The sequence below is a fragment of the Pagrus major genome, chromosome 15, assembly GCF_040436345.1.
Source record: "Pagrus major chromosome 15, Pma_NU_1.0".
Taxonomy (NCBI): Eukaryota; Metazoa; Chordata; class Actinopteri; order Spariformes; family Sparidae; genus Pagrus; species Pagrus major.
Window position 1 is genome coordinate 16808362 of NC_133229.1, and position 22194 is coordinate 16830555.

The window sequence follows — 22194 nt, forward strand, 5'->3', positions numbered from 1 at the left end:
TCAATGTGTTTTACAGACTTTGGCCGCCTTTTCACTCCTAACATGGATGCACATAGTGGGATTGGGAATCACAGATTGACGCACGATTTATTGCCCACAGTAACAATAGTATCACGATACAGTGATGCTGTGATAATCAGAACACTCAATCATACAACAATACATCACGATATCTATGAATGATGAATACAAAATAACTCCAAAAAGGCATTGTGGTGTCACTTTTACAGAATTTGTGCATAAAAAGTGCACAGAGTCTCAGCTCAGTACCTCTTTATCACACACACTGACTGCAACTTATTAATTGTTAACCATTATTTCAATGCAAAACAGCCATAAACTGACAAAAGTCTGAACTGTGAGAAAGCAGAACAGTTCTGGAGTTAAAACGTTTAAAAGAGGGTACAACTATGACTCACTAAATTCTTTGCAATCTGTGTAAATTAAGTTTACAGAAGTTATGAAGCAGTGACTCTAGTACTTCAAACATTTAGGGGAATCTGTATCAGTACCAGCATGTTTTAATAAAAATAGATAATTCAGCGCCAGTGTATCTATAATCGTATCGCAAGAGGAAGCGATTAAATATATTGCTGTATCGATGTTTTGTCCCACCCCTAGCACTTGGTGGTTGATGGTTATCATTTTATCCGCCATCGACATTAAATTATTGTTGCAATTTCAACAACAAGCCTAAATTCCACCGTAATGTCCTAATTTAAGAGCTCGGAGCACAAAATGACATGTTCCCTGGCTGACATGTTTTCTAGTTAGCATCACAATCCAACGAGAAGGGGCTCCATCAAGACAGAAAGCACAATTTAGCACAAAAATGTAAGAATTCATGAAACCGGTATTGTTGCTACTACTACTATAACTTGTATAACTGCTGCCACTGTCAGTAGTATTGCATTTACAGCTACTACTGCTAATGACACTACCACTGTACAATTAACATCACTGATTAGTGTGAAATGTGCAGTCAAAACTAGATTGATGCAACTAGTCTGACATCTTCAGTATTTTAATAGAAACATGACTTTTTGTGCAAACAATGTCTGTAATTATCACATCATTCTAAGTTTATTTCATGTGTATACAGTTTCGGCTAATCACGCATGAAAAACAAAAAGTAAGTCCCTAATTCAGCTGAGATGCAAACCACTTCAAATTCCAAGAGTTTGAGTGTACTTTCTGACAGAATGTGAACCCATCAGTGTATGAAACAGCACTGACCGTGAAATGCTCCTGGGATTTGTAGTTCTCATCGAGGTAGACGCGGGCTCTGCTGTACTCCTTCATGGCATCACTGGACAACAGCTCTCTGATGGACACAACACACAGAGATATGTATCAGGAAATCTCAATAGCATCAAGTCCAAAAGCATCAAGGTCTTCAAGTTGAACAAAATTTAAACTTAGTATTTATTGAAACAAGTTAATATTTATTCTAATCTGAGATTTACACTACAAGGCCTTCTTTTTAAAAAACAAACATATTTAGTTGTGCTGACGTACAGCTGTGATGCGACCAGTGGGGGGAGTAGTACCTTCAGTTTAAAACAGTACTCCTGCATGCTCCGTATTTCCTCATTATAGAAACTGCTCAAGTATTACAATTTAATCAAAAGAATTAGGAAAGTGACCATTATCATTCGCACTATACTTACTTGACAAAACAATCCACGTGTGACATGGACGCCTCATAGTTCTTCCCACCCACCTCTTGACAGTGCACTGCCAAGAAATGAGGCTTATGTGTCTGTACTGTCTGTAAGGAAAGAGAAAAGACACAGGTCAGGAAGGAGGGAAAGTGACAAACAGTTTTGCTACACTTCATGTTTCGGTGCAAGTTCATCTATAACAGCTGTAGCAACAGTACAATGATCCCATTTGTTCATAATAAACAAAACATAAGTTGAATTATTCAGTTGAGCACAAAACCTATATGAGCACGGCGCCTGGTCCTCTACAATTCTTCCTAAATCAACTCCGTGACATGCTACTGTATTTACACAAGACAAAGTGCTGTGCTAATGTAGGCAGAGGGCACTTAGTGAGCTTGTTCCACAAGCAGAACGTCGGCCCTTCTTGTGCCTGCAGCAAAGTATGTATGTACAGCGGGGTGTGTGACAGATGCTCACTCGTCAACACTCGTGCTGACACGTCACTCACTGTACCAATAACAACTCCAGTGCTGCAGGAATATGTCAAGAATGCTTATTACAATGTGGGGAACACTACAGTGAAGACAGGCTGTTACAGAAACATTCAAAGTTTGTGTTAAAATGAATATAAACTTGCATGCATGTTGTGTAATTAGTACAAATTATGAATGGGGGAAAATGTATTCTTAGATGCATCGCAATTCTCTCTTGAAAGATTATGTCTCGATGCAAAAAGTCAATAAACAGACATCTAAAACACAATTCTCAACTATATTATTACCTGTAACAATTAGATCTGGGACTCGAGGCTTATCTCCCAAATCAATACTACCACGATACTCGGGTGCCGATTCGATTTGTCTGAAGGTCCAGTGTGTAAGATTTAATGCATTCCAGCATTGTCGTAGACTGAAACCAACTGAACACCCCTCGTCTCACCCTGTCCCTAAACCCCCCCTAACTCCTTAACACTGGACCTTTAAGTATTGGGATTCAATGACTTGATTGCAATTTTTGTTTGCTTTTTCAACACTAGACTATGGGAAAAACTTGAATCATACAGTTCAGTAGTTAAAATACTTTTTGTAGTAAACTTCTACATTTAGCTGTCCCTAGCAGTGGATGTATTTTTAAACCCATTGGGAATTTTGAGGTTGAGTTTTGACCTTTTGAGTTTGCTGTAGCTGCTCAGTGTGGTGGGAGCGTTGAAGCTGCAGAGGAGCAATAAAGTTAACAATGTGGTGTCAGCAGTAGCATATGAAATACTGCACATGACTAAGTATGAGCATGAACGCACATGTTTCAAGCTGAGCATGTGAAGTTGAAGTAAAATAATTTGTTAAGATAGCATCACGGTCTCAATTCTGAATTCAGTTAGCACAATAATGGTAATTGTGTGATATGTAAGAACGGTAGCTCAGTTAGTCATAGCAGAAGCTAGCAGTCCAGACTGGGAGCTCAAAGTGGTATTACGAAACAGGACGGGTCAGGGCTAGCTGGTAAGCATGCTAACTTCAGTAGATATCTCTGCAACACAACACAAAGACATCCTTAAACATGTTACTCCTCCTAATTGGTTGATAATTTCAGTTAATTTTTGAATGTTTTAAACCAAAATTCTTACATAGTGCACCTTAAAAAAGATCATGTATATAAATCAAACATTTCGATGTATCATGACGCATCGATAATCATTTCATAATCGCATCGTAGCCCTCTAAATCAGAATAGAATCTTAGAGATTACCACTGTGAGTACATGTTGGTGGTTCAAATTAGACAAAAAAGACACTTCCTGCCAGTTCTCCCATCCAGAGTCACATGACCTCATGTTGCTTTCCTTTAACATTCCCTCTTACACATAGTGAGGTGTTTGTGAGCAGCCTGTCAGAAGTGTTCAGATTGGCTGACCTCTAATGGAGAATCAATACCACAGAGTGATTTAGAGCACTCACAAGCACTCACAGGGTCAGGCCTGTGGATGGCAGGCAGAGCACATGCATCAACGTCACTGGGTGTTGTAGGGGGGGTGGAGGAGCCCCGAACGGAGCGCCGCTACTTTACCAGCACCCCACCTCAGCATTACATTATGCTCACTACTGGCCCAATCAAATAAAAGTAATGTATGGCAATAACACTATGGATTTTCCATCAACCTATGGCTTGTCACTTAGCCCGATGACCCAAAGCGGAGTCCTACAGCGGCTCAAACTTGGAAAGATTAGTGGACCTATCAATTCACGATGGAAAAGGTCACACTCTCAAGGAGCTTGCAACTAATGTCAGGCGTGTGGGACGTGTATGTGTGTGCGCACGCGCTAACATGCACATGCTCATGTTATTCAACTGCATTCTATTTGTCTTTCCAGGCTGTAAATTCAGCTCTGAGTTGGCAAACAGACAGTATGTAGGTGGTAATTTCATTACCATGATCACTAGTGCCGCCAGACAAAAACCAAACAGTAACAGTGTGACCTTACTTTACTTTGGCAAAGAGCAAACCTGTGACCACTATCCAATTACATCAACCGCTGTTAACAAGAAATTCTGTTGACATTTGAGTTGAAATGTTGACATGCCAAATACTGTATCTATAAAAGAGGATTTTATGATGGGCAACAACAGTAGTGGCCTCTCTAAACAGCCCTCAGACAGTGACAGCTGCTGTGTCAGTGATGAGAAAAGCCTGTGTGGCCGTGACTGACATGACTAACAGAGCGCTGCCATATGGGACCATTTCTCAACCTCACAAGGATGTCAGACTCTGATCTGTTTGATATGGAGGTGTGTCCTCTTTCTCTCTCTCTCTCTCATCTCTCCATCTTTCCATCTTTCCGTGACCTGATTCTTGACAACATTTGGATTCCAAGGAGGTTCCCGTTTGTCTCAGTTACATATTTGTCAAACTGTGTATGTAAGTATCCTGGAGACAGAGGAGGCCTGTTTGAGTATATACTGCTCTTTTAACGTCGTTTTCTTCCAAATTTACAATACTTTACTCAGTGATAATGGCAAACATTAGGAATGCTCTTGGTTGTCTATTATCATGTTCAACAGGACTGTCGCAAAGCTTTGAAGCTTCATTCATAACATTGACATTCAAATTCTGAATCAACATTAGAAAGCTGTTCGGCTTTTTTTTTGCTTGCCTATTCATTCTGTTTAAACCGGGCATGTCTACACAGTTGCTGATGAAGATTAGCCGGCTACACTAATAGTTTAAATACCATATTATTAGAATATTAGAACGATTACTATTTAGAATTAGATTCCAGTTTTACATTTTTAAAATATTTTGCTTCTGTCCATGTTCATCGGCTTTAAGCCTTTCAAAAACAATATTGTATTTTTACTGCAATCAAAAAAAAATTGTTCTACCACTTGCTTCACACTAAGGGACTAACACACATACAAACACAAGAGTAACTCCACAATTTTACACATCAAAGTGTGTTTACAGGTCTTAGGAGTACTACTGCATATGTGAAAAAGCAGTAGTTTGTGGGTAATGCAGGTGCCAGGCTTAGAAAAAGAAGAATGTGTGGGTTAAAAAATGCGCTCTCTGGTTCTTCTGTATCGATTTTGATTATTTTTTGTCCGTAATGAGTTAATCAGTGTTATAGGAGTGCAATGCTAGACCAGTGGAATGCTTTTCAAAACCTTGAGCCTACATTGACCACAATGCAACTTAGCCACTGAGTGACATCACTGAAGGCAAATTTATCAGAATACCTGCAGCTCCCGAGTCAAAAAAGGCTTTATACTCTTTTTTCCACATATGCAGTAGTACTCCCCAAGACCTGTAAACACACTTTAATGTTTAAAATCGGTGGAGTTACCCTTTTAAAGGTTGAGACTACCCAAAGCATTGGTATTTGACATTAACATTCGGCACAACACTATTGTTCATTACAGGGACAAGTTTTAAAAGACACATAATCCCATAATCCTCGATCATAACGTTAACTGCACTTCTGAAGAAAATGTACGTTGCTGTTAATTTAGTGCAGTTGAAACATTTAAACAGTACTTACTGAAGTAAACTGTGTATAAACAGTGAAAGTTGTTGAGCTGAATTGTCAATTCAACACATGCTGACATGTAAGAAATAAAAAAAGGTGAAGTGGAAGCACTGAAGTGGAAGCACTGAAGAGAGTTGAGTGTACTGACTTTAATGGTCATACTGATAACATTTTTTATGACAACAAACCATTTTTTTTTTTTTAAATTCATCATCAAGTTGCAGCATAAGAATATCTCTTTTTCTTAAAAACATTATTATGATTGTGAATTAATCATTTAAAACATTTTGCCGGGTCCAAAATGATTGTTTTGTCTATCTGTGTGTAAACATTCTTACAGTTGGTTACCCAATAATAATGAATGCTGGGAGGTATGCTAAAAAGCTAACCATGTCCTCTGATTTGTTAAGTGAATAGTCATCTAGACATTTAATCAAGTCATGCACTGTATAAATAAATGCTACCACATATAAAAAACACATACTAACAGAACTTTCTCACTTTGTAATGAACCCCAGCTCAAGATTAAGATTTATCCAGGTGCACTTACTTAAGTTTAAACAAGAATTTAGCTTGGCTTCCGACCACAACTGAAGTTTTTTTATGCTGATAATTCATATTTTTAAGTCCTGACAACTTGTAGTCCACATCAATGATGAAGAATATAAGTTGGTCTTTTTACAGTTTGTTTCATCGTCATAAACTAGGTCAAAAGCTGCACTGTGCACCAGATATGGTCTAAAAGACAGAGGGGGCCTTTGACGAAGACTAATCAGGAGAGCCTGAGTCCTATTTCATGGTTCCTATTTAGAGGTGGAAAATAATCAAAGGAATTTGGAGTTTGTGAGCTGACGTCAGCAAGGATTCTTTGCTTTTCACTGTCCAACATTAGTGCACTCACTCAAAAGATTCTGTAAAAACATCTGGAGTTTATCAAGTGAATATGTATTAAGAGATATAACAATAAATCAAGGGGTTTTAATTCAATTACATCTCTATTTCAGGCAGGCCTGGGGTTTCAACAGAGAGTCAATGACCCATAATATAATTACAGATCAGGTCCTTAAAAATACATATCAAATCAGTGAACTATCTGATGACCTTCAACTGTCTGCAATTTCCAGATCACAAGACTGGATGTGGGGACGTGACACCACCACTGGCCTGTGACGGTCCAGAGAAGTTTCCAATGCAAATTGGCTGTGGGATTGTTCAATTCTGTGTGGTGCGATGCAAAACACTGTATATACTACAGCAGCAGCACAGCCGGATTCCCACTGAACCCAGTCTTGCACACATGTGGAGCAGGCAAATGACCCTGCTTTGCTTACGTGTAAATGAGAGGGATATCCTGAGACAGGGTGAGAGCCCTGATACAGGATTTGATTCACTCTCATGAGGTGAGGAAATGAGAGGCAAAGATTCGAAAAAGCATGTATCACAAGCCTTCCAAAGAATAGAAATGTGCTTTTTAATGTAATCTCGTCTCATACGGTCCCATACAATTCAACCAAGGACGAAACCAAAGTCTGAAATATTTTCTGTAGCAAGTCTACATAACTGTCCCCTTTCAGTCTAACTAAGCCTGATGGATGTCTGCACTCTTTCCTGTAATTTTCCGTCTCGATATTCATACCAGTTACATGAAGATAAAGCTCAATGAGTAATAGCATGTACTTTGATTCATTCTGTTATATCAACCTTTGCATGTATGAGTAAGCGCTAACCACCAGATGTTGATATCTGTTTCTTTACGCACCTAAAACCCTACACTCGGATTCCTGTAAATCATTAAGGCTACATTTTTACTTGCAGAAATGCACTGCACGTCTCTTAGAAAAGAGACCTACAATTGCGGACATCTTAGTGTATAGTTACTGGAACACAGTTTGTTCTCACCTGGTAAAGTCCGGTGGTTAAGTCCTGTGCATGACCTATCCAACCACCCCCAACACCCCGAGTTGGACTTATCTCACTCTATATACTACTGTATGAGAGGGGCGCTTCAAGAAGTAAGCCTAAAAAGGTACCTACAGTGTCAAACTTAGCATCTAGGCATAAGGCCACTGACCAGGACGCTTTATTTGACGCGCGGGGGACGAGAACAGGCTGCAAAATGAGTCAAAGAGTAAGAAAGTTACATGGAGTCAGGAGAGGAGAAAAAGTGAGGACTGTAGCAGGTTTGTCAGTAGCTGGTGCAAACTTGTCAATGAACTGCCACCAAGGTGTGTCATACTATTAAACAATATCATTTCCTTGAGGAACTCCCTCGAGCTGCAGACTTGATCTGCTGTGTCATTCACTGTGCCAAGTAGCTGAAGGAACCGAGATAAAACAGACACAATACGCAGAGACACATAACATATGTAGAAAGAGTGCAGGTACCAACAGGCATTCTTATACAATGCCCTTTGCTGAGTCCCACCTCTATAAAAGCCAGTTGAACAGCTTTTGTTGTTTCATTTCCAGGACGTCAGGGGTAATTAGTTTTGAAGCATAAAAAATTGACTGATGCTAGAACGCATGCAGTTGATTTCGAGAAGCACGTGGTATTTTTGGGGGCGCTGGCAACACCCGTTTCAAGTCTTCTTAAATGTTTCCTGAATACAAGATGTGACTATATGATTAAAGTGATTCGAGCTATAGGGTGTGAGAGTGAAGTTTTCCTGTGTGAAACGGCTTTTGGATTCTTGCCAAGTCAAGGCAGAGGTCACAACAATATGCTGTTTATTTTTCCAGCGAAAAACGTATCATAGTTTGAAGATTTCCTGACCGAACAGCAGGCGACGGAGCAGAAGACACAGTGAGTGTATTGTGTGTGCAGGGGGGTCACGATGAGCTAGCGTAGCGTGGCTGATTGTAGTGAACTGTAGCCATCGCTGCTGGTTGTTCCCAGCCGCGCCGAGTTCAGAGTCTGATGCTTCTTTCCATGACGTCAGCCGGCAGCGGCACGGAGCTGGCATGAGGCTACAGGCCTGCCTGGTTCACACAGGGGCACACCTCTCTCTCTCTCTCTCTCTCTCTCTCTGTGCATGCTTTTCTTCCCTCTCTCTCTCACTACACACACATTAGCAGATACAGTAAGATACCTTCCTCTAAAGTGCGCAAGCTGCACAATGCAAACAGAATTCCTCAACAGCCATGACCAGGACATGTTTCTCCACATTCTCACACACACACACACACACACACACACACACACACACACACACACACACACACACACAAGCTCGGTGCTCATTATATCCACTAACTTCAGTGGTAAACAGAACCCACAGGCTGGAATCACCTGGCAATCAACATGTTGTGACATGCCACCGACAGTAATAAATGAGAGGAGGAGTAAAGCAAAGCTGACAAAGAATCAGAGACTTGCGGAGGCCATGCAGCACCGAGTAATGTTAATTTATCTGTATTTTCTAACTTCTGTGACGACCTGAAGTGTCTCAAATGAGGTTAAATTCCTAGCGTAATAGGGCCCTTTTAATAGATTTAGATTAGTCGATGTGAAAGCAATTATAAGAACTACTAAAACTGGAAATTGAAACCAGTTTCAAACATTAGTATCAGTTCAGGCATATTTTAATAGCTTGGTATTAGTGAGATTAAGCCTGAAGCAATTAAGATTTTTTTATTCTAACCAATCCTGTTCCGCATATGGGTTGTTCCATTGTAATCTATAAATACCAGCAGTTTAGTAAAGATATCAACATTGACAGCTACTGCAGCTGGAGTTTTCTTGCATCTAATTTGTACTACAGTACAGCCTGCTGCTATTGGTTGAAAACTACATTTGTATTTAATTATAGAGAGACTGTCCAGTCCAATCCAGTTGAAACATTCTGGCCACAAAAGTTTCAGACAGAATTTCTCCACATTCCTCCATCTACTGTACAAGACACTATAGGGTTATGTTCAGACTGCCAGCCCAAATCCATTTGTGGCATATCCAGATTTTATCCAGATTGATTTTAGGAAGTCTGGATGGGGAAAAAACCCCACATGTAATGCGATTTATGAAAAAAAAAAAAAACACATTTTGAAGCTGGCTGAAATGCGATTCAAATCAGATTTCTTTTGTGTCACAACAGATGACAACAACATCAAGTCCATGTAGGGTCAGGCTGAAATAAATTGTCTGCGCCAAGACTTGAAAGCCCGATTGTTTAAAGACCAAGATGATGGATCTCCATTTCTCATGCTTCAGTGATGGGAAGCTGCGTCAACAGGGGATGTAGTGATTGATGCTTATGTTGTTACCACAACAACCCATGCAGATAGGTTCCTGTTGTCTGGATACAAAAAAATTAAATCTGATCACTTACAAGTAATAGTGCAGACACTCAAACTTTCAGATCTGATTGGAGAAACAAATCTGATTTTTCCTGCAGTCTGAAAAAAGCCTCAGACAAGATACAGAACACCACAGGAAAACTGAATCCTGTCAAGCAAGTTATAGTTCCTTAATGAGCAGCTATTGAGCTGTCACATACATATATCTTCCTCTCATTTCTCTACTGGTACTTCCATTGGTGTAATATCTGTTAAAGCCTCCCCTGATAATAGTCCATAACATCACTTTGAATTTCAATGGCCACACCAGCAGTTAACCAGTTGGGGTGCTGATGTAGTAAGCCATTGTTCTATACTATCTGTGAAGGATCCTCTATGTTCCTCCATGGCTCCATATGTTAGCTACTCCGTGTCATGATTTCAATCACAGAGTAATGCATGGATTACTGAGGGTACAGGACTACCAGTAACTGTAAATCTTAACAATCTGGTCATTCATCACATCTGGACTATAACAGAAAGACAACTAACACTAGCTAGACCGCTTACTTACTCTTATGTGGGACAAACTCAACACTGAGTGTAAAGAATCTGACAATGGGTCATCTCGTCTATTAGGTGCTAACGTTGGCTAGGCTAACGAGCTTCCACATTCTAATGACAGCTAGTTAGCATTCGTTGCTAGCTTTCATTTTCCAAGTGGCATACAAACTTAACAGCTCAATGTGTGCTCCCAAATGTTGAACATCGTAAAGCATTGACTTGAAGCTAGACCTAATCTACGTACACTTTGAAACCTGTTCTAGGTAACAAAATCTTACTGGATTTAGGACTTTTAGATATATATTTTTTTTTTACTGTAAGTGTATACAAAATATGAGCTAGATTTACTTTCTGTTGAGTGAGAGTAAGCAGAAGTCGTGAGGCCAGCCGCAAGATGTTTCCGCCCTTATTAACAAAACAACTGTTGATTATGGGTGACATTTAGAAGTCTTAACTGCACATATTGGTCTGAAAATGACCAGGAAATCTAATCATGCATTCAATATTCACCTCTTGGTTATCAGTCCTGCATCACATTTAATCTATGTGACGTGTAATTAGATTATATGAGGCAATCTGTGACTCCCACGTAAAACAATCCATTACAGACCGAGCAGACGACAGCAGATGCGCTAAAAAAAAATAGGGATCTCAAATGCTCTGTGTTCAGAGTTGTTCTGAGGTCAGTGACATGGACTGAACTAATAACTATTATAGCACATTTTAAAACATCCTGATTTTGTTGTGAAAGTCTCGTCATCCAAATATGATCTCTTTAAGCTAGAGGTATACGTTTTCATAGCCTTGCAAAAATATTTGAAAATGTGACAAACCATATTCTTGTAAATGCTTGAGGCTAAACAGAATGATGACAGTTGGGGTGTGTGTGTGTGTGTGTGTGTGTGTGTGTGTGTGTGTGTGTGTGTGTGTGTGTTCAGGGTGAGTCTGGAATATATTCTGTCACAACCAATGGACCAGAGCTTCCTGGGAATAGTAAATAAGACTGTGTGTTTTTCTCTACAGTGTTTGAGTTGTCGTTTTATTGACTTGGTTTACATACTGGTCTCAACTAACCACTCTTTCCAGCTTCTTTCCAACTGCTGTCGCACTGTTCACAGCAGTGGCAAATACGGAGAAAAAAAGAGCACTGTTTAATTTTTTCCGTTTGATATGTTGCCAAATGAAGGCATTAAGAGCCGACAGGAGGACAAAAAAGCTTAGACAGGCGGCGACACCTGAGGACTCGGACCGAGTTTGCCAGCATTAGTACACATTTTAGCATTTTTAAATACCTTTTTCACTACATCGTTGATTTGAAAAGCTCAAAAAGGTATATTTAGAACACTTGAAACAAACAGTGTGTTTGCCCGCAAAAACACATTTCCTCGAAATACTATTACATTATGAATGAAGTGTAGAGAAACAACATCTTTAAAAAGAGATTCTCACTGCCACTGTGTCCTTACCTCACTACTGCTGTGTAATATACAGTAAATAGGCCCTAAGAAGGGTCATTTGACTTTTTTTTACCGTACCTGACTTTCACTGAACACTATTCCTTCAGTAGTCCCAACTACACTGTACAGTTATTCATTCATTCACTAATAAGCTCACACACACGCTTGTGGTGGCATGACTGTAGAATAAATGTTTGGATTATGTGCAGTTATTCCAGGATACTTGTTCACAACTGGAAAACCACCGTCAGTCAAACCACTTCCTGATCCTGAGAGTGAAAATGTGTCTCCTTAACCTCACATCACCCTCTTTACACCGAGCCATGTATTTCTTTCCAGCCGTCTCTCAGTTGTAGCTGTACAGCTTAGTTTAGTCGACTGTGTGTGTGTGTGTGTGTCTGTGTGTGTGTGTGTGTGTGTGTGTGTGTGTGTGTGTGTGTGTGTGTGTGTGTGTGTGTGTGTGTGTGTGTGTGTGTGTGTGTGTGTGTGTGTGTGTGTGTGTGTACCTGGACGCTACCCAGGTAGGATCCTCCTCCTGTTTGGCCTGTCTTGCTGTATAGCAGAAACACTGGCACTACAGTACATCATCCGACTACAGACATTCATGGCTCTAATGCTACTATCACTGACACACAAATCAATAGCGGGCTATTTAGCCTGACAGCAGTGTTGAGTAACGCTATAAGAATTGCTGAATTCCGGCCATCCTTCCTGATGAATTTGGAGATAGAGATAATCTCATTCTCTGTCTCCTCTTCTCTTTTTCTGTCAGTGCGTTTCTCCTTGGGTGTGTTTCATCATCTCCTTTTCTTCAGAATTTCTTTCCGACTTTCCCTCTTGTGTCATTCCGTCTGTTATTCATCAAATGCTGCCACTTTTGACTTTGACAGCTTTGTAACAACTTGTGTGTGGAGGGTTTGATACTGGTGAAGTGACATTGGCGGAATAGTATTTGAATTAGTTTTATTTTCTATGTGAGAAAATATAAACTCTAATAAAAGATGTTGTGTGTAAGTTTCCCTTTTTCAAAAAGGATACATTTATGGAAAAGATTGTGTCAGTAAATTTATTGCCATTTGCCAAGGTTACAGGCTAGTCCTATAGCCTTAAACTCTTGTGCTTTTTCAGCAAGTACATATAGCATTAGCAGGGGTCCAGGGTGCAACTCTTCTGGTAGCACATTCACTCAAATATCTGTTAAGTGAACAGTTCATTTTTTATTTTATTTTTTTAAGTAGCTGCAATTTCTTAAGTAAACTGTGATTTAGAGGGAAAAAAACTTTTGTTCCAATCATTTATATAATGTGTTAATATATTGAATTATAATGTATTATTGGATGCACCTAAATGATGTGCTGGTGCACCTAAATAAAAAAGTTAGGCACACCAGTGCAACCAGGTAAAAAGTAAGTCTAGAGTCCTAATTAACTATTAGCAATTTAAGATATTTTTCCCTTTATTCAACATGAGGGAGGATAAATCATGCTGTTCGTGCACTTGGAACGTTAAAGCTAGCAAGCTAGGTGAGGCTAACTAACTTTCACTCAGTTGAGCTATATGGTTTACCTTGCTGAGGTTATCACTGATTCCTGTTATGAGTTACTTTCTGTTCATGTGAATTTAACACCTGCTGAGTCATCGGCATCTCCCCTAGACTCAGTGTCGTGTTAAGTTAGTTTTAGCTGTTGTTTTTTTCCCATTGCTTTTAAAGCTCACAGCAACAAGTAGTCCTGCGAGGTCAGCACTGTGTATATTGCTCAGTGATTCAAATCTGACAAAAAGTATTTAACGTACAAATTCAGAGAGTAATGAACACAGTTCTCAAATCACAGATGGTACAAAGATAACAGCTAACAATATCTGTACAGTGGTATAACAAACTATTTTTATTTTTTTAATTAACACCTCCTTCTCCCAGCTGTAAAGCTCCTGTGTTTGCCTTGTAAATACTGGTATTCCAGCTAGCTGCACGGCTAACTGAGCTAACAAGCAAACAGTAGCCGCAGTCATGGACGTTTAAACAGAATACAGTTAGCAGCAGTTAAAAGTTACTCTGGTGATATGCTGCCCCTAGCTGTTAGGAGTATGAATTCAACAGGTGGCCAATTCTTCCACATTGCACCTTTAACTGTTTAAAATGTTTTGCAGGATATATTTAATTCCTGAATTCACCTTTTTGGTTATCGTAGCAAAACTATCTGTGTCTCGCTCCCTCTCTTTTCTCTCTGTCACTTTCAGCAGTTACCAGTTCTAGCTGCCTCACTTCCCTTACCACAGTGGAAAGAGTTGTGGTTAGACAGGGGTTCCTATGTAGATGAAAAGGTAAGATTTGAAACATGACAGAGCTTCAGCTTTTACTTTCTGAAAAAACAATGTGTTAAGAGGGGTGAAAATGAGGTGAATAGATCACAGCAGCTTGTCCCAACATTAGTCTGCAGGACTCTTTTTCTATAAATACTAAAAAAGATTTGTTGAATATGAAAAGGTTGAAGGCAGAATTAGATTTAGTTTGTCGCTTTGCAAAGAGGACACTGCAGCTATAGGAAGCACATGCCTTCACTTGACCTAATCGACAGTGCTTCAACTGAAAAAGATAATCACGTGGCCTAGCCTCAAGGTTTGTGGTCACAGTCCCATGACAACACTTGAAGCTATAGAACACGCATAACAGGACTACTGTGACAGTAGCACATTCACTGTACTACTACTGCAGCTGGGAAAGGATGAGGAGATTACAACCCTGCTAAAAATATGTTGCAATTAAATACATATGCAAGGTTTTGTGTCTGAGTTAGACCCCAACAGTAAGATATAACTTGCCTTGACATCACTATGTATTTGAGTTTAGATACTGTGTTGCTTACCTGGTAAAACTCCCTCAGCCATGTTTTCTGTAGATTTTCAGGCTGGAAAGAGAGAAAAAGACCAGATGTTAGTGACATTATGAAGTATTTTCTGACCTAATCACAGATCTGGTGTGGTTCAAAGTGTGCGTATCAACTTGTTTCAACCGCAAGACGCGTTGCGCTGGATTACACCATTTCAAATTTCTCTTGATCAACAACAAACACATTAGTAAGAGATGCCAGACAACTTCTACTGACAGGAAGTTGCCTTTCTTCCAATTGCAGTATCATTCTCTCAGGGTCTCTCAGATTCATGGTCTCCAGGGCATCGACAAGACTTCCCTCATCTTTCTTCCTCTCACCTTCCTTAGCTCTGCCTGTATCTGTCATTCCTCCCTCTCTCTCCTCCACTTTAAAAGGCTATTCCCAGACCTGGACTCCATTTAGTTTGTGCAGTGGAAACAGAGACAGGGCCCCGGGCGGTCTACCATTTAAGGAGAGATCTCCCTATGTCGATAACTAGGTCTGATGAACAGCTCTGCGTGTTTGTGTGTATGTGTGTGTGTTGGAGAGTTTGTCCTAACAAGACTGGTCTATAATAAGAATACACATGGGATCCGCAGGCTCTGTTGGTATCTGTAACAAAGCCCTAATATATTACACAAGTAGGTGCAGTATCCTTGGATAGCATCAGGGCACAAAGCACAACGAATATGTTATTGCCATGACAACTCTATTTTCCTCTGTCCAAATGGTTCAAATGCATGCAATGCTATGGTCACTGAATGTAAATAAAGTAGCCCAAGACATCTGTGTGCTCAGCTATATATTATGAAGAGTATTTAGGTTCACAATCACCTCTTTAAATAAAAATAATCTGAAGCACAAGTGTTAATACTCCTAACTACGTGACTAACACAACTTGTATACCAGTGTGCACATGCATCTTTGCTTTTCATGGAAATCTCTCAAAATTAAAGTAAAATTTGTGGGTGAATTGTCCTCGGATATGTCATAGGCTGTTCGCAGAATTGTTAGGGTGAAGAGATAGTGTAGCAAAGTAACTGCGCACCTTAATTTACTAACTACAAAGAAATATTGCAGTTGCAATATGAGTCACAGTTTTTCCGTACAGATTATATGATTTGTAGGCTCTATCATGACAAATGGCAGCAACAAGTTGTGAGGACTCTAAATGAGAATCTTTACATATCACGCACTAGTATAACATTTTATCTGTCGACTGTTAACACCACCTGAGCCAGACTGAAACAGAGCCAGTTTTACTTGGTCCAGTCAGGGGTCACACCCAAGTCGGAAGGAACGGGACTAAATGTACTTCCCAAAATGAAGGATTCTTTTATCATCAATGTAGGAATTGACTGCAGAACTTTCCACAGATAAACTAACACAATGCATGTATTAATGCAGTCAAGAGCTCCTGCCTGATATATACTGACATTTCTAGGGGCACCCAAATGTCTCAAGACGGAGCAAGTGTGTGTGTGTGCACCATCATCCCAGCCTCAGCCAGATGAGACAGAGCATAGGTCTATATAAGGACATAAGCACTGGACCTTGTCATTAGTCACATGGATGGAGGAAGAGAAAAAGAGAGTGAGACAGAGACGGGCAGACAGAGGAACAGAAAGGTTCAGACCAGAGAGTTGCCACCTGACCATCCTGGTAGTACTGCAAATACACATACGGTACAGTCATAAGTTTACACTAAAAGGTGCAGGTTGCAGCTCTTTACGGTTAGGTGTGTGCCTCACAGGGATGCTTGTGTTGGTGGCTTCGTGGCAAATGTTGCACAAAAACTACATTTAAAATACATTTGTTTGTGTGTCAAGTTTTAATACTGTAGTGTGGGATCCCAGTGATAGTACCATCGCGTGATATGACAACCCTTGACGAATAATCCAGATATTTTTAGCTCTTTCTATGTCCTTTTGTCCCAAAACCATTGTTGGCTGAGCTCTCTGCAAATTCAAAGGTTTCAGGTGTATTGCACTCTGTCACACAAACACTCTGCAGCACAAAGTGTACTTTTGCATGAAACAACGCAGCAGACACGAACTTGACTGAGAGGTGTCCGTGGTAATGAGGCAATAAAACCATACTGTTGACAGTTTTACTAACAAGTCTTTAAGTATCTCATCTGGGGAATATGTGTCCTAGATCAACTCGACATGGAGCAGAGGATGGAAAAAAAAAAAAAACAGCTTGGTCGTGGTGAAATTTATCCAGAGCTTTCTAGAGTGCTCAGATTTAGGCTGCCCCATCTCTGATGTGACGGTTCAGGGGAACAGATGTTGGCCTTGCCAGGGTGGCTCTGAGGAGCTCCGGCGAGCCCACGGAGGCCTAGGCCCTGGAGAGAAAGTGGGCTAATAGCAGAAGGGAAGGGAGGACAAACCAAGTCTATATATGTAGCCGCGGCACTCTGCCACCCGCCCTCAGCTTATCAGAAGTTAATTTGCAGTTAATTAGAAAGTGGGGCTATACTGGCAGAGAGGTAAAAATAAACCTGTACCCTCCCCAGCCTCTCCTCCACGTACACCTCCTCTTCCTCCACTGGCTCTTTCACTCGCTTAGTTCTCTCCACCTCCTCTGTTTTTGCAGTCGATGGCCTACTTTTGAGACAGCGTGGGGAACTAAGAGTCTCTGCTTTGGTTTTTAACGGAAAACTATTCTAAATCCCTGCCGTTAAAAAAGATAAATCTGAAGGGTCCTTGCACTGTTGATCTTTTATCACTTGTATTGCATTTGCAACAGTGGTAAATACTGGACAGAAATGTGACTTTTAATACGACAATACGTTCAGCATATAAACTCCTTTTTTCACAAGAACATCACAATGCTTTCTTTGAGCAATGAGTGTAGGTTTGACTGTCTTGTGACAAGATATTTGCCCATTGCAAATGCTCAATCTTTGAATTTAACAAATAAAATGCAAAGCACTGTAGCTTGGCATGCTGATCAAAATTTGGTTTCACACTGAGTAGAAGTACAATCTGAAGCTCTACGCTGTGAACGACCTTGGATGGATATTTCAAAGTATCAAACTTTTTGCAAGCAACTCATTTCAATTAGCTCATTCATTTTGAAAAATGCTCATCATAATATCCTAGAGCTGTCACTGAAATTGCTTTTTCTGTCCAACCAACAGTCCAAAACTCATCATTTTCTATCATAAATGACAAAGAAAAGCAGCAAATCTTCACAATTAAGAAGCTGGAACCAGAAAACTGAACACTAATAGTGGGAACAGGCCTAAGGTAAACACCTATTGCATTGTTTTGTTAAGAAGAAGTTCTGCCATCCTCACATTATGAAATAGATTTGCTAGAAACATCTGGCGCGCCAAATCTAACCTCATTGTAGCTGTCGAGGTCACAGACCCTCCCTGTGAGCAATTTCTTATCGGAAATACTTTCAACAACATTAATAGTTTCCGAACATACGTTTCTGTGCAAGAAAAAATGAAAGTATCTGTATGACTGAACACCCATGTGTATGTGAGAAAGGATGCATTTTTTTGTGAGTTGAGTGAACTGACTCTAACCTAAACCACAAAGTGAGGCTGCAGCAGAGACCGACGTGCTGTCTTCTTCAATCAGGACTCTAAATTGTCCTCATTTGCAAAAAATAAATTCCAGTGTAACATGTGGTGGCATCTCTTTAATAAGAAGCAGGAAGCGATGAATCAGAACTTGTCTGCATACATTTTGAGTTAATACAAGTTATGCATGTGTCTCTGCTGGACTAAAACAGTAACATGAAGCTCTACGAGTTGAACAACATTCAGGCTACCACAGAGCCTCAGAGGTCGTAACCTTAAGTCCACACACTTTTCTTCCTCTTTTGGCTCCTCGGTGAGGCATTCTTTGGCTAACAGTGTAGTAGCATTCCACAGCTCTAGTCTCAGTATTACAGCAGAATGTTTAAACTGAGGCTGGTAGGGAAATGACGTCAAGGCCTGTCCTGTTAAAGACCCCCGTGGCGATCTGCTGGGAACACATGGCCACCACATGAGTTCCCTCCATCTCCTCCTCATAGTCCTGAGTAATCCTCCTCACGCTGTTTTATCTTGGCCTCAATCTCTACTACAATATTATTATTTTCATTAGGTTTTACTGATCTCTAAATTTGTCCATCCTCCCATTTCCGCTGGCTGTTATTTTGCTTCATCCTTCCCAACAATTGTGCTATTCTTCCATTCCCAGCAAGTGCGCTCAGTTCTCACCAAATCAGACCAGACTGGCATGGGGTAGGAGAAATATAGTTAAAAAAAAACTTTGCTCTGCAGCACGCAACCTCCATAATTGAAAAGAAGAGAGTGGAGACGAGGAGTCTTAAAAAAGCAACAGTTGCTTGGTTACACCTGGCACTAATACCAGACATACACAGGTCTACCACAGAAAAAAAGCGGTGTATGAGATACAACTTAAACGCCAAATACAGTACAGCTGTAATGTGCTTCTCCATCTGTGACGTACAAACAAGTGGACCAGAAACCAGACAAGACTGAGTATAGAACAACCTTCTGCATGTGTTGAAGTATCCTTGAAGGAAAAATGGATTACGCAAGTGGCTCAAGGTGGATGCTATTATGTGGAGCACCTGCACAGTGGTTTGAGTGACGTGGGCTGATGAAGTTGATTTCTGAATGGAAGCTGCTGAAGGCTGAAATTCTGTGCCATCATTCAATACTACACCAAAAATAACAACAAGGAGGGAAACATTCAAATATGGACAATGAAAAGACACTTTAGATTAAAGGGGCTGTCTACTTATTAAACACATGAAGTTTTGTACTACTAGTACAAACAAAAAACATCACTGATTGATTTGTGGAGTACCGTTTTGAATCCTTGAGTTTGACATAATGGCCGTTGCCGTCTTGTTTTGTTTAAAAGTGACCATATTTGGATGAGAGGGTTTGAGCGGATATCCTGATTTGATCTGACTGAAAACCAGAGGAGGCGTCACAGAAAGCAGACCCTGCTTTAATGTCTATTTTAGGATCATAAATGTATTAAAATGAATATCATGTTGTATCAAACAAGACTTGTAACTAGCAACTGAGGTAATAAATCAAGTGAGAAGTAGGGTCATTTTCTCATAAGCTTACATGGATTTGCACTTTCTGGTAGTTAGAAAGAATGCGGGTTTAAAGCACTTCCACACTGGCTTCACTTTTCAGACCTGAAATCACCATTCATATTTGATAATGCAATGAGTAGTGCTAAACTTTTGCTGAACCTTGAAAATATATGTAAAAAGTTTTGTGTGGCCCTGGAGGAGCTTTGTCAAGTTTGAGGAAATAAATCCTAATGATGTCATCGGGGGTTTAGTCAGTTTGAGCCTGGAGACAACACATTCATAACAGAAAGGCAGCCTTACAAGCTGGGAGCATAGAGTTGGAAATACGTGGGCATTGATAAGGCAGGGAGAGAATAATAATGAATGCGTTAGATCCAGTGTTTTTGGATCCTTCACATACTTGATACTAGGGACTAAACGTCAGTGGTTTGATTCTGTTTTTAAAACTGTTTCTTGTCAGTTGCACAACTTTGCAATATATACCGGAATGACCCTTTACAGTCCAGACAACACATGTTGCACATGATCAGTTCTTAAATCATAACATCTGTCCAGTCCAACATAGCTAAGCCAGCTGTGGTTGCTGTGCTACAGCCATGTACAGTAGCAGGAAGTGACTTTCTTCTTTTTCAGTCAAGTCAGTTATGCAAGTAGACCTGTAAAAGTACTTTTCTTAGCTCCAAAAAAATCCGATTTCACAACACTTAAATGTCAAGCTTTGAAAGTCAGCATAGTCATACTCAACTCACCCCCTTAACATCCTCTTCATTTTATCTGCGGTTTGTTAGCATAAAAGACAAATATTTCTGATACACAACAATTAGATTCATCAAAGCCCAATCTTTAATGCTTACACCTGCATTCATTCATTCATTTCTTGCCCACATGGGGGCAGCACAACAAGCTATGACATATTATCAATTTATAAAGTTGGTATGAAGAACATGTTGCCCATTTACACAACCGACAGACATGTGAGCATTACTTTAGCAGGAGTTGACATCGTTAGCAGGATAAAGTGTTGTGTGTCCAGCTGAAGTCCACTATTTACTCCTTTTCGCTAAGTTTTCTGCCAAATTCTATTGGAAAATATGTGGCTATTTAGCTGCTAATTGCTCAATTATGTTCTCCAAATAGTCGCTTTTTTTTTTTTGCGGTTTGATGCTGGGCAGGTTGCTTAGAATGGGTTATTTGTCACAGCTTTTTCACTTAAAAAGTTACAAACACATAAGGCTGTGGTTTGAAAATGACTTTGGCGCGAGTGGTGAGATTGAAACAAAACAAGTAAGCTGTTGGCTGTATCCAAAACAAAGAGCTACAAGATGCTAAAACATTCTGTGGAGCTGTTGGGAGCCAAAGAGTAGGGTGATCATTATCTTTGCATTTATTACTACACGGAAGACTTTGCTTCAAAACAAACAACCTTAGCTAAATGGGCAGAGCATGTAAGGTTCTGTAGTCTGTCACACCTCATCTGAGAGAACAGAACATTCACACTTTAAAGCATGCATTCATGACTCATGTCCAATTTGAGTAGACTAACTATAATCTTTAGGCATGACACGAATGGATCTTTTATTTCAAATCATAACCACCTCATTTGCCATGCAAAGTAAGACAATAAATCAGTGGCCGCCTTTACTACCAGGAAGGCCTGGAATGCTTCTCCAAACAACCACAGCTCACAAAAAAAAAAAAACATCTTTACAAAGACAATCCTTTCACCGCTTTGATATTGTTCCAAGTTCAACTGAATTATAGCCATTACGTCTTAATAACAGGATGTCATTTCCTTGAATCCAACGCAAAAACAAGCTCATTAATAACAACAAAAAAGCTGTAAGATCCCAGACAACAGTTGAAATAAAACTGTTAAAATGTACAGTCGAGGCAGTGGGCATGAAACAGAGGCCTTTCACGTCAATGCCTCATTTTTTTTGTTCCGACCCTTGTGGCACGGCTCCTTGTCCATGTGTGTGTTGACAGACTGTTAAAAAGGAGGTTATTGGCTATCAGGGGAGCGGGCAGCTGACTAAAAATACCCTGCCTAGATGGAGGCCATTGAGGGGATCTGAGGAAGGAGAGCAGCTGGAGAATCAGCAGGGGAATCGGTTGATTGGCTGGCCATGTGTCCTTCAACAGGTTGTCACCGATGTCACTTTCGCTAAGAACTCTCCTTCACAGTTGCTCAGTGGAGGCCGGATGAGGCGGAGGTGTGTCCCCTCAGTGTTTTATGTAACTCCACATCAAAGAGGCTCATT

At 40.2% G+C, this 22194-nt stretch overlaps 1 protein-coding gene across 1 annotated transcript in view; it reads right to left on the reverse strand.

Annotated features, from left to right (window-relative positions):
* Positions 1-22194, reverse strand: part of inpp5a (inositol polyphosphate-5-phosphatase A) — a 148590-nt gene that overhangs the window by 94250 nt on the left and 32146 nt on the right. Inside the window, exons 2-4 of the mRNA XM_073482092.1 lie at positions 14846-14887; positions 1671-1771; positions 1237-1324 (exon numbers count right to left, since the gene is read on the reverse strand). Of these exons, the coding sequence (XP_073338193.1) occupies positions 1237-1324; positions 1671-1771; positions 14846-14887 (231 nt within the window). The remainder of the gene's footprint in view (positions 1-1236; positions 1325-1670; positions 1772-14845; positions 14888-22194) is intronic.